Source organism: Schistocerca americana, chromosome 3 (assembly GCF_021461395.2).
Source record: "Schistocerca americana isolate TAMUIC-IGC-003095 chromosome 3, iqSchAmer2.1, whole genome shotgun sequence".
NCBI lineage: Eukaryota > Metazoa > Arthropoda > Insecta > Orthoptera > Acrididae > Schistocerca > Schistocerca americana.
Genome location: NC_060121.1, coordinates 371496776 through 371510648, shown reverse-complemented (window position 1 = coordinate 371510648; position 13873 = coordinate 371496776). Strand labels below are relative to the sequence as shown.

At 38.3% G+C, this 13873-nt stretch overlaps 1 protein-coding gene across 1 annotated transcript in view; it reads right to left on the bottom strand.

Moving 5' to 3' along the window:
• Window positions 1-2964: 2964 nt before the first annotated feature.
• LOC124605266 (fatty acid synthase) overlaps window positions 2965-13873 on the bottom strand; it is a 94025-nt gene continuing 83116 nt past the window's right edge. Inside the window, exons 30-36 of the mRNA XM_047136829.1 lie at window positions 12202-12449; window positions 8507-8993; window positions 7964-8193; window positions 5507-5737; window positions 5114-5371; window positions 4277-4516; window positions 2965-4176 (exon numbers count right to left, since the gene is read on the bottom strand). Of these exons, the coding sequence (XP_046992785.1) occupies window positions 4063-4176; window positions 4277-4516; window positions 5114-5371; window positions 5507-5737; window positions 7964-8193; window positions 8507-8993; window positions 12202-12449 (1808 nt within the window). The 3' untranslated portion in view covers window positions 2965-4062. The remainder of the gene's footprint in view (window positions 4177-4276; window positions 4517-5113; window positions 5372-5506; window positions 5738-7963; window positions 8194-8506; window positions 8994-12201; window positions 12450-13873) is intronic.

Sequence of the window (13873 nt, the reverse complement as noted above, 5' to 3'; positions counted from 1 at the left end):
AGTGCTCAGAGCCATTTGTGACATTACATAAAATGAACCTAAAGAAGTCAGAATATGATTCTTGCTTTTACTTTAGAATTGAGAAACAAAATATACTCATTATAGCTGTTTATGTAGATGACATGATCATTTTCTCTAATAGAAATAATAGGTGGAAGAAAGAATTGAAGAAGGATTAATGAATCAGTTTAAGATGAGAGATCTTGGTGAACTTAGTTGGTGTCTTGGCATGAGAATAAAACGAAACAGGAAACAAGGGACGATTAGTATTGATCAAAGCAAATACGCAGCAAACATACTCAAGAAATTCGGTATGGAACATTGTAATCCAGTTGCATTTTGAACCTGGTTCAAAGCTGCAAAAATAAATTGACAGATAAGGAAAACCTTGTGTTACATCGCATTCCTTATCAGCAAGCCACAGGATCACTACTGTATTTAGCTCAAAGCACAAGACCGGACATTGCATACGCTGTCTGGGTTCTAAGCAGATTCAATTCTAATTATCGGAAAATCCACTGGGAAGTGGTCTAACGAATTATGCGATACATTAAAGGCACAGTCAATGTAGGACTAACTTTCCGAAAAAGTGGAACAACTGAAATTGAAGGTTTCTGTGATGCTGTTTATGCATCAGACCTCAATCAGTGGCTATCAATGACCGGCTATATCTTCAAGTTAGCGGGACAGCAGTTTCCTGGACTTCAAAACGACAACTACAGAAGCTGAGTATATGGCTCTATCAGCAGCAGTGCAAGAAGCGGTATACCTTCAAGGATTGCTTCATGAATTGTGTGTTACGCATAGTGAAAAACCAGTAAGTGTATGCTGTGATAATAGATGTGCCATTGCAATGAGTCACAATGGTGTGCATCACGCTCGAACAAAACACATTGACGTGAGGCACCTCTATATTCGTGATTTAATTAAAACAGTTAAATTCAGTCTGAAACCTGTAAGTACCGATAAGCGGCAAGCTGATTTTTTGACAAAGGCACTGCCTAAAGGTAAACGTCAGTGGTGCTGTCAAGCTGTGGGACTTTCAGAGTTCACGAATTGACATCTCGAGAACTTGTGGGGGTATTGGGAACGTTCATATTTTACTTTTTGATGTGTTGTGTGTGTGGTAGTTTATGTTTTCTCCTTGATCTTCGTTATGTACATCGTTGAATAAATGGTCTCTAAAAATGTGTGTTCCTGGCAATATGGTGTATTGCGTATTTGATTAAAAGGTCAACTTTATAATCTCACAGAGGACTAATTAGTCAATATCTAATAGAAACTACTGGCTATATGCATAGGCCGTGGATTCCTGCCATACAGTCACAACCTGGACACAATGGTACTGATAGACTATAGTTGAAAGACATTATAGGGAGCATGACACCACCAAATACATGTTGGGCTAGAATCTACAAAATTTTGCTTTTGCTTCTTTCGGCACATTACTGCAGAAGACTAATATATGTACTGCAGTAAAGCGCAACACTTCAAGGAGGAAGTGACTGTGTCACTGATATTATTCTCAGGGGTCAGACTTGCATTAGTAATGTGTGAAGAAGCATATGTATACAATGGGGGTTTAGAAAGCAATTGATGGAGATGATTTCTTAGTTAACAAGTCCTAATTTTGTAATGCTGTACATAGTTCGATAGTTTCATTGGCTATCATTAGTTTGCTATTCATTGCAGCAGTGAACATTCTTAATAAATATGTCAGTACATAGATACGTTTTTCTTTAGACAACATGAAATATATATGCAATTTCTATCTTTGTGTGTTCCTTCAATTTTCATAAGCACTCTTGCTGTGAGGCACAGGTATGGTACCTGTGCTGTCTGATGTCAAGAGCTTGTTCTGTCAGTGTTGCTCCTCCCTATTTTAGAGGGAGCAGGGTCGCACTGGATCTGCCACTGTCACCGTACAAAAATTGGCCAAGTTAAAGTGCACTGTAATAGGACATCTTGACTATAATGTAACTACACATGACTGGTCTGTTCTAAAATTCCTTATATGAAAAGTAAGGACTAAGTATCATTGCCTGTTTTACACTAACAGTATGTCATACAGACGGTCCATTCACTGCTAGACTGTAGTCCTATCACACCACACCATACAGATAGATCCATCAAGCTTAAGTTCCACTGGGGGAAAAAAAAATCTATAAACTCTCTAAAGTTGCACATTGGTACATAATCTGGTGGTGCCAATCTATTCCTCTTAACACTGTGCAGATATGAAGTGTGGGAAAGGAAGTCGACCTTACATTAAGACTACCAATAACTTGAGTTAATGGGAACTTACGGCGTAAAACAGACCACTCATCAAAAAGCAGAAGTCTCAAGTCGTCAACAGGCACACACAACCCACATCGCCTGCAGCATGCACTATTCCACACTGGCTTCAACACCTACGCACCGCGTGTCTAGTCCATGCACCTGCCACCCCACCCTCCAGCGTTCATAGCCAGCAAGCTGCTAACCACTCACCCCCAACACCTCTTCCTGCCTCCCATCTCTCTCTCTCTCTCTCTCTCTCTCTCTCTCTCTCTCTCTCTCTCTTTCAGCCACATTACCCGACAACCCCCAACCCAACCTAATCCACCTGCTGAACTGCAGCACTAGCATTGGGCATATGCAAGTCTATATGGGGATGTGTTTTCTGCGTGTATACCTACTATAGCCCGAGAAAGTGTTACTCTGAAAGATAGTAGGCTAAGTTTTCTTTCCTTTTTGTGTGTGCTTGTCAGTGACTGAACGCTTCTGCTTTTTAGTAAGTGGTGTCCTCCATTATTCCTTAAGTATTTATATTCTATCAGAGCTTTCCTACTGCAAGTTGGTCAAGGTATAGCATAGGACTCTTCATATCAACAAATAAGAAACATTAAGTTCTCAACCACTACACCTGCTCATATTAATTCCATCAAAATTCACTGAGACTTTGGGAAGGTATAAAATATGGAATACTGATACTGTTCTATTTTATTTAACTAAGATTATTTGTACACCAACAGTCATACAAACATTAAATCACATAAAAAAGAACAAATAATCTTTTATACAATCTCTTCAAATGCAGCGTGGGAGAAACTCAATCAGTTCTGGGTCAACTGAATGGGGGAAGTAAGGTCTAATAGACAACATTTTATTTACAACACATAATAAATTATCTGTTTTCAGTGTATACACACAAAAGGAACTTTACACATTTACTACTCTTACAAAGAAATATACTGTACAAATATAGGATTATCACATTTCAGAAATATGAAGATGCAAGCTAATTTTTAGGCTGCTCTATGCAGTCTACATATGATTAAATTTAAAAATGAACTACAAATTCTTATCTCTCATAGTTCTTGGCAATATTTTATTCTTTAGTGGAAAAAAAAAATCACATCAATTTTATATACAGATATCTGTTCACTACGAGAAATGCAAGAACAGGTGAAGTACTTGTGCAGTGGTTTATCAAAATTTGAATATTGTGCAAACATACAATTTACTTTTTATGTTCTATGCGCAGAACACTGTTTAAATGAATGACATGTAAATATGAAAGACTTAAGGGCAAGTCAGCTATTATAAAATGAAAGTTCTTTGTAGTTAAATTATTATTAAATAGATTATATTCACACTTAATTTCCACAATCTTCTCTTAAATGAAAAATATGATCCACATTACAAAAATAAATAAGGCAATACACAACATTTTTGAACACAGCAATTATCACAAACAAGCTATACAACGGACCTACAGAATAAACAGATTTTAAATCCTATTAGAGAGCACTTGTGAATATTCATTTCTTGTGGTGGAAGTATCCAGTGTAAGCACAAGAAGAATGATCAGAAATATCTTTTCTGACTACAAGTGTTCTAAAATGGATGGCAAATGTAGTACATCATCCTTCAGATCACGAAGAATGAAGTTTCTGTATCACTTTGTGATACATGTACCACTGCCTTACATATGAATATTTACCAACTTGGTATTTATTCATATTCTTAGACAAAAGTTAGTCATTTACAGGAAAACACCGTACTTTCCTATCAAACTGTCTACTGTAACGCACTTGAACATAAAATGTCAGCAACTTTCTTCGCTGAATCTCCAAACAAGATTTCTCGGTGATTTCCTTTAAGCGAATGGATCTTCACTGGTTTCTTACACACCTGAAAATATTTCACAATTAAAAAAAGAAACAGTACCACAACTGACAGACATGGAGTAACAGAGACATGCTCTTTAGAACAAAACAGAAGTGCAGCATACCTTTGACAAGCCGTAGTCGTCGCCTAGCGATACATAATTGTCCTTCGCACGTACCAATGTGACACTTCCTGCATATTGAGCTGAGGGCTGATATTTATCAGCTGCCATCAGTTTATGATAAAATGATTCTGCAGCCTTTGCAAGCTGTTCTGCTGGATACCTAACATTACCTGCGAGGAACTCTGTGCTCCTTTGCAGTCTTGCCTCCCATGTGGGCAGTGCCATTAGCTCCTGTCTTGTCTGCAACAAAACATTTTCTTCTTACGTTCTTAACATCTACACAAATCGCTTTCACATTTTTCCAATGTTTCACAAATTGTAATAAATTGTATGTGCTAGTTACCAATTGCATCTCAAATGCTTAAAGTTAATGACCATTCTTAAACAGCATTCGTACAGTTACCTTCTAGTGCAAAACTGAAATGTTACAATTTCACTTTCAAGCTCATTTCTTCCATATGTGCTATATGTATGTCTAGTGATCTTGGTCACTGATTAGTTAGTTCATTTGTTGTCTACCATCTGTTATAGCATTCAGTCACTTCCTTTTCCTTTCATATCTCCCTTTCTCTCTCCCACTTCTGCATAAAGATAGCTTAGTTCCCATAGCTCAACATGGCACAACTTTTCTATATTGTCACTGTTACTATACCTCTGTCTTTTTTGTTTAATTACCATGCAATGATTCAATAAGATCATAATATTGAGAAACAGCCAAATGAAGACTGCTTTTAGGACAAAAGAACACTATTTCTCTCATAATGTATACTACAGACTATTTTTATAACATACTATGAAATTATTGTAATTCTTGTTACTGTGAAATTCTCCACCTACCTTCTGGAAGTCAACATCAGCAAAAAGTTGGACGAAGTACGTAAGTGCATCACATTCCTCTCCCTTTCGATCGAGTGATTTGCGTGCGCGGTAATTGCCAGTATGTGCTGCCACATACGATGGTGATCCATCAAGAAGGAATAGCGACACTGCTTCGCCAGCATTTTCCAGCTGAAGTGCCATCTCAAATGCAACACACGCACCAAAAGAATACCCACAAATTGTGTATGGACCCTTTGACTGAATTTTCTTCACATGCTACATAAACAAGAAGAGAAAAAGGAAAATGCTGAAATTAATATACCAATGTATCTTTCAGACCACAAAAAAAGTGTTGACTAACATAAGAAAATTAAAATCAGTAAACCACTGGAAACATTTAACTTGTCATACCTCTAAGTAAAATTTGGCCAGTTCATGGATTGAGTCCAATGGTGCTTCTGAAGTGCACTGGAGGCCCCAGACAGGTTGTGAAACCTCGGATGCTAGTTCACGAAGTGCAGTCACAACTCCTTCTATTGGATGAACAATAAATATAGCATTTTTCTTGCCATGTGTTCCTTTGGAAGGCATCTGAACCAGAACATCCTTTGGCATTAATTCCTCTAGATTTTCGAACTGTACCTGTGGAGAAACCATAAATGTAAAATATCAAATGATGGAAAATCCATGATAGAATAACAACAATATTATGAAAAGGATAGATTGCTACTCACCATGTAGAGGAGATTGAGAGTCGCAGACAGGCACAACAAAAGACTGCCACCCATTTGAGCTTTTGGCTAAAAGGATTTCTTCTAAAGTAGAAAAAGCACACGCATGACCATTGTCTCTGGCCACTGAGGCAAGACTGCGTACGGGAACTGCACGTGATCGGAGAATCAATCTGTGGGTGGTGGTGGTTGTTGTTGTTATGGTGTTGGGTGGGCGGGGATGGGGGTGGGGTGGGGGGGTGGGGGGGGGGTGTAAGGAGGGGGCAGGAATGAGATCAGTAGGGATGAGGGTGGGTGTATAAAGCTGCTTGTGGGAGCATGCAGTGATTTTTTTTGGGGGGGTGGGGGGTGGGGGGGGGGTGGGGGGGAGAGACAGGGCTGCTAGGAGGAGTCGGGAGGTATGGGGTAGGTTAGGGAAAACGGGCTCAGAAAAGAGAGAAGGGGGATATACTGGGTGTGCATTGGTGAAATAAAAGGCTGTGTAGTGTAGAGTGGGGGCAGGCCCTGCTTGCACTCCAGCCCCACACTGCCTTCTATTCCACCAATGTACCCATTAGTCTTTTCCCCCTCCATTTCTCTCCTTTCCTGCCCCCCCCCCCCCCCTTCAAACCACCAGACAGCACCTAGTACACCTACCCTGTCCCCACGACAACCCTCCATGCTCCAACAAGCAGCACTCACCCTCCCCCTCCCCACCCCGATCTCAACCCGCTACACACAGATTGCTTCTCTCATCAGGTGCAGTTCCTGTATGCAGACTGACACCAGCGGCCAGAGACAGTGGTCATGTGTGCGAATTGTGCTTATGTGAATGTGTGTGTTTTCTACTTTAGAACATGGCCTTCTAGCCGAAAGCTCAAATGTGTAGCAGTATTTTTGTTGTGCCTGTCTGCGACACAACATTTACTCTATATGGTGAGTAGCAATTCTATAACTTTCATAATATTTTTATAAATGTAAACTATAACTGACATGCAATACAGTAACTAGATTTACTATACCAAATATCAAAACAAAAACTAAAATTTACATAAAGAAATAGTAAAATATAAATGTCCCAATAAGGAAAAATCATTATTTGTTACCAAAGTATTATGTAACATGGATGATAATTTTGGAGACATGACAAACATTTCAGATTCAGTTCAATGTGGCATCTGTCTACAGCTACATTAGTGAGTGACAAGTAATGTTTAACGCACTAGAGTAATTTAATTACTTGTGGATGTCCAGCTAAAACTGGCTGTCATGAAATGATAATAAGCCATTTACTTAAAATTGTCCAAAAGTCAAAAGTATATGTCAATGTTAAACTCGCTTTTTCCAATTTGAGGTATTTAGTTTTGAACTGCAATAATACGACTTTTGTTGAGAATATTACACAGACACCTCACTTGCAGGCCTGCCAACTGGTGGCTATTTAGGATAATTGATACATAGCAGGAATGACTGTTCTTTCTTTGAAGATACAGGTAGACAAAGATGCTCCTGATGATGACAGACAAGCTACAACAAAGGTAGTGGGATTCTCTGAAAGTTTCAATTTCTACTGTTAACTTGTTGCCTCAGTTTAATACGACTCAGATGATATTTGACCGCAATGTTTGCGAGAACATCGTTGGAAAGGACAATTAAAGAGGCTTGTGTGAAAATCAAAAGAGGCAATGTGAAAGTGTCAGAAAATAAGTAACAGCAAAATGTCTAGTTGGTCAGAACTAAAGTTAGATAGAGAATCCAAGGTTCTTGACTTCCTTCCACCTACCTGTGTGTGTATGTCATTACTGAGGAAGACAAATGTGCAAGGACCTATCAGCAAAGGTTGCAAAGAGAATGGGGGTATGAAGGTCAGAGAGCATGCAATGGAAAGTAAACAAAACACAGCCTTTTTGCTCTCTGCAATTATTATTCTCTCTCTCAACTCTTATTCTTTCCTAGAATTTAGTTTTACCTTCATCCTCTATAAATTGTGAAAGAGTGATTTTATGACTCCATCTGTCAGGTGTACATCATCAGTGTTAATAATAAGTACTACACTTAGAATGCACTGAAAGAGATGACCGCCAAAAAAAGTAATAGATTATAGAAAACCTACCCATCTGCCTTATCATGTAAGAATGCCTGAATTTACAGAACATACCTGTGCCGAATCTACAGGTGCTGCCCCATTTGCATCGGAAACACTGCCTTGTACACCGGAATTACTCAATTCAGAGAGTCTTTGGAATGTAAGGTTTCGAATATCTTGTGCACTTAATACTAAGTCGTAATTTCGTTCTAATGTTTGTTTAATCTCTGCACCCATCAAAGAATCCATTCCAAGATCTGCTAGTGATGTCTGTGCACTTACTGTAGTTACATCTTTGATGCCTGAAAAAGAAAAAACAAAAAACAGGTTAACTTAATTGTTTCTGAAAGTAATATATTGACGCTCAACTAGAGACAATAATGCATGTCATTTCGTATTTACGTATTTGTATATTATTTAATGAACTTCAGTAAAATAAAAAAGGTATTAGTTAAAAAGTGTGTGACAGAAAATAAGTATATTTTTATCAAAATATCTTTAAAGCGCGCACGCACACACACACACACACACACACACACACACACACACACACACACACACACACACACACAAAATTTCTGCTTTCAGACCACACACTATGATATCCCAACTCACCCAAAATGTTGGCAACAGCATCCAAAAGTGCGACAGTTGATCCTGCATCTGTTGAACGTCCTTTCTTCTCTGCCAATACCATTGATGCCAGAACTGGGTATGGCTGTTGCAAGAAGGTATCCATGGTTGCCAGACAAGATGACATACGTTGTGGCAGAGTTCCACCAACAACAGTGTCGTTATCACCCATTGTCTCCAATATTAGACCCACATCTCCAATTGCACCCCACTGTATGGCCAAACCAGGCAGTCCTGCAGCCTGACGAGTTTCACAAAGCCTCTCCATTGCTGAGTTGGCCAAACCATAATTAGCTTGACCAGCATTGCCTCGTCCACAAGATACACTTGAAAATGTCACAAAATAATCAAGCTCTGGGCATAGTTGCCGTGAAACTTTGTCTAGGTTCTTAGTTCCAGTTACTTTTGGCATACACACTGCTTCAAAATTTTCTGCGGATTGGTTTTCCATGAATGCATCTCTAAGGACCTTGGGGGGAAAAAAAGCGTAGTTTTATCTAAATGTCTGTTAATGATTTCAAGTAAGGTTTCTTAACTATTATCTGCTTACAAAAGACTCCTACTTAATGCATAATTTTGTATTATTTAACCATAGCAATACTACGTGTGTGTGTGTGTGTGTGTGTGTGTGTGTGTGTGTTATACTTTTACATTATACCTGTTTGTTGACGTTTTAGTTTTCTGTCACAAGACTAGTTTGATGTGGCTCCCCACACTACACTATCCTGTGGAAGCATCTTGATCTCCAAATTACTGCAATCCACAACCATTTGAATATGCTTACAATACTACTCTTTTGGTCTCCCTCTGCAATTTTAACCTCCCCAAACCCTCTCCAATATTGTTCCAATACCAAACTGACAATTCCTTGATCTCTCAGAATATGTCCTGTCAACCAATCCCTTCTTCTAGTCATGTTACGCCACAATTTTGTTTTCTACCCCAATTCTATCCAGTGTCTCCTCATTAGCTTTACGGTCTAGCCACCCAATCTTTGGCATTCTTCTGTTATACCACATGTCAAAAGCTTCTATTCTCTTGTCTAAACTCCGTCATCCATGTTCCACTTCCATACAGGGCTAAAGTAAATGCAAATACTTTGAGAAAAGATTTCCTCACTTAAGTTTATATTCGATGATAGCTAATTTCTCTTTTTCAGAAACACTTTTCTTCCAATTACCATTCTAGATTTTGCGCCCTTTCTACTTTGGCCAAATAGCAAAACTCATCTACTACTTTGAGTGTCACATTTCCTAATGTAACTCCCTACGCATAACCTGATTTAATTCACCTACATTCCATTGTCCTTTTGCTTTTGTTGGTGTTCATTTTATATCTTCCTTTCAAGATGCTGTCCATTCCATTTAACTTCTCTTCAAAGTCCTTTGCTCTCTGCTCTTCAAAGTCCTTTGCTCTCTCTGACAGACTTACAATGTTGTTGGCAAACTGCAATTTTCTTATTTCTTCTCCCTGAACTTTAATTCCCTTTCCAAATTTCTTCTTGGTTTCCTTCACAACTTGCTCAGTGTACAGACTGAATAACATTGTGGATGGGCTACCCCCGTGCCTTACCCCTTCTAAACCACTGCTTCCCTTCCATGCCCTTTGTCTCTTGTAACCACTGACTTTGATTCTGTACAAGTTGTATATAATATTTTGGTCCCTGGCACATTCAGAAATTTTAAGAGTGTATTCCAGTCAACATTGTCAAAAGCTTTCTGCGAATCTACAAATGCAATAAATGCAGGTTTCCTTTCCTTAATCAAACTGCTAAGATGAATGGTAGGATCAGTATTGTCTCATGTGTTTCAGCATTTCTCTAGAACCCAAAATTATCTTCCCCAGATCAGAATGTACCAATTTTTGTGTTCTTCTGTAATTATTTGTGTCAATGTTTTGCAACCACGACTTATTAAACTGATAGGTGGGTAATATTTACATCTGTTAGCACCTGCTTTCTTAGGGATCTGAATTATTACATTCTTCCTGAAGTCTGAGGGTATTTCTCCTGTCTCATACATCTTGCACACTAAGTGGAATAGTTTTGTCATGGCTGGCTCTCCCAAGGACATCAGCAATTCTGATGGAATGTCATCTACTCCAAGAGCCTTGTTTCCTTAGACCTTTCAGTGCTCTGCCAGATTCTTCTTGCAGTATCATATCTCCCATCTCACCATCATGTACTTCCTCTTCCCTTTCTGTAATATTGCCTTCAAGTTCATTTCTCTTCTATTGCTTCTCTATATATTCATTCTACCTTTCAGCTTTCCTTTCTTTGCTTGATTCTGGTTTTCCATCTGAGCTCTGGATATTCATACACCTGTTTCTCTTTTCTCCAAAGACCTCTTTAATTTTCCTGTAGGTGTTATATATCTTTCCCCTTGTTAAAAATGCATCTATACAGTTACACTTGTCCTCTAGCCACTCCTGCTTAACCCTATTGCACTTCCTGTCAGTCTCAGTTTTTAGACATTTATATTCCTCTTTGCCAACTTCATATGCTGCATTTTTACATTTTCTCCTTTCACCAATAAAATTCAATATCTCCTACGATATCCAGTGATTTTTAGTAGGCCTTATCTTTTTTTACTTAACTGATCATCTTTTGCCTTCACTATTCCATTTCTTAAAGCTGCCCATTTCCCTTCTACTGTATTCCTTTCCCCTGTTTCAGTCAATCATTGCCTAATGCTCCCTCTGAAAGTCCCAAGAACCTTTGGTTCTTTCAAATTATCCAGGTCCCACCTCCTTAATTTCCTACCTTTTGAAAATTATATAGTTTTAATGTTAAGCTCACAACCAATAAATTATGGTCAGAATACACATCTCATCCTGGAAATGCCTTCCAAATTTAGAATCTGGTACCAAAAATCTGTCTTACCTTTATGTGATCTGTCTGAAACCTTCATGTGCTTCCATACCTCTTCCACATATACAGCTTTCATTCACGATTGTTATATTGAGGGTTTGTGATGGTTAAATTATGCTCTGTGCAGAATTCTATCAGGCAGCCTCCTCTTTCATCCCCCCTCCCACCCCCCCACCCCCCCTCCCAAACCACCACAGTCGACTTCACTAAGCTTCTCATACAAGCCTTTTGTAAACATTTTAATCTAGTCATGTATAACATATTTTATAATTTTTAAAAAACATGTTTCTATTGAACTCTACCAGATTCTGTAATAGTTTTAAATTTTTTCTTTCATTTAAATTTAATTAAAAAATTTAAGTAGTATTAGATTGACTTTTCATAAAGAATGACTTATTCAATATTTCAAGTTTCTGGACCCTATTTACACATCAGTACCTCTTTAAAAAGTATGTTGTTAACAAAAGCAACAACAGTTAACAAACTATGTATTTTTTTCTTTTGTGAGGACAGTTAGAAGGTACGGCCCCTCCTCCCCTGTTGAACATATACTGGTATTACTATGAGTTAAAATCATATGAGCATAGCATCACTTACAATAGAGATTATGTTCTGCAGTCCAAGGTATTGTTTACTATTACTTTTGGTTTTATTTCAGATTAATTACTAAATACCAATTTGTATCAAGAAGGAAATATAAACTGAAAGATACACAGTAATACTTTATTTTAAAAATCAGAACACTGCTGTTCAAAAACACCTAAAACAATTTTTATGACTTCTTTGAAAACCACCTCTTAATACTTACTGCTGCAAGATTGAAGATTCCTCCAACGGGGCCAAGTTTTGTGGCTTCCTTCATGAGCTGTTCAGCACCTTCCTCTTTGCTGAAATCTGCTGTTGATATATGCACAACAATACCAGCTTCCCTCCAGCGTCTAATGCACAGTGACTGGTACCCTGTGCGAATGCCACTGCGTGAGGTCAGGACTATATTAGTAGCACCACGACTGATCAGCCAATTTGTAAGCTCCAGTCCAAATCCTCCCAGACCACCTGTAGAAAAATAAAAAGTCATTTATATCCTTACTCTGAAGTCTATATACACAGAAGACAACTAACAGACCTTCTAAGTTGCTTTTTTGGCAATAAAACAATGTAAGTTTAACATAGAGATTTACTGAAAGAGCCAACATCAGATTTATCAAGAAATACAAAATGAAGGACTCTGCACTCTCAGCTATGCAATATGGCACAGGGCTAAGACACTGGACTAAAATTTGGGAGGACTGCGATTCACATCCCCATCTGGCAATCCAGATTTAGATTCACTGTCGTCACAAAAACGTATAAAAAAATAACAAGACATTCTACATGACTTCTATCATGACTAACAACAACACCAAACCATTACAACAGAAAGTGCTGAAATAACTGACTAACTCTTCTACTTTCCAAATTCTTTGAACTGCAAATCCACTCATCCTGAAGGAAAGCAGCTGAAGCAATCGAAGAATACTTCTGCAGTGAAATGCAATTTAGGACTTAGGTGACCCTAACTAGAAGAACTCTTCCTCCATTTCACTGTATGGAAATTATTTCTCAAAAGGTTTATGTAGTGAGTGGTAGTGACTATCAATCTGGTTCAAACAACAACAATAAAACATAGCTACCTTACCAACTTTTTAGACAGCAAATTATGTATTAAAATATTCATGCAGTAGTCTCTCCAAAGATTTATGCTTGATGGTTAACACCTACGTTTTATTAAGTTATCTTCATCTAATAACACTGTCAACTCTAAAATCTTTCACTGCATATTCTATTACATTCATTCTCCCTCACACATTTGGCTGTCAAGAGAGCAATGCATGATGTCTTCAGTGACTACTGTAGCAGAATATTGTCAAGCGGTTTTTCACAGAATGCAAAGAAATTTTGGTCATATGTAAAGGCTGTTGGTGGCACCGAAGTTAGTGTCCAATCCCTGGCGAAAGAGACAGGAACTGAAGTCGAGGGTAGCAAAGCAAATTTTCAAATGTTCCTTTACAAAGGAAACTCCAGGAGACCTGCCCAAATTCAATCCTCATACCACTGAAAAGAAGAATGAAAAATATTAATTTCAGTGGTGTTGAGAAACAGCCCCTCTCTCTCTCTCTTTTTTAAAAAAAAGCAAAGGCTCCAGACCCCTATGGAATCCCTATTAGATTCTATACTAAATTTGCAGGCGAGTTAGCCCCTCTTCTAACTATAATCCATTGAAGATCCCTCAAACAAAAAACGATGCCCAGTTCTTGGAAAAAAGCACAGGTCACACCCATCTACAAGAAGAGTAGTAGAAGTGATCCACAAAACTACTGACCAATATCCTTGATGTCAATTTGTTGTAGAATATTAGAACATATTCTGATCTCCAACATAATGAGGTATCTTTAACAGAACAACCCCCTCAATGCCAACCAACATGGATTTCGGAAACA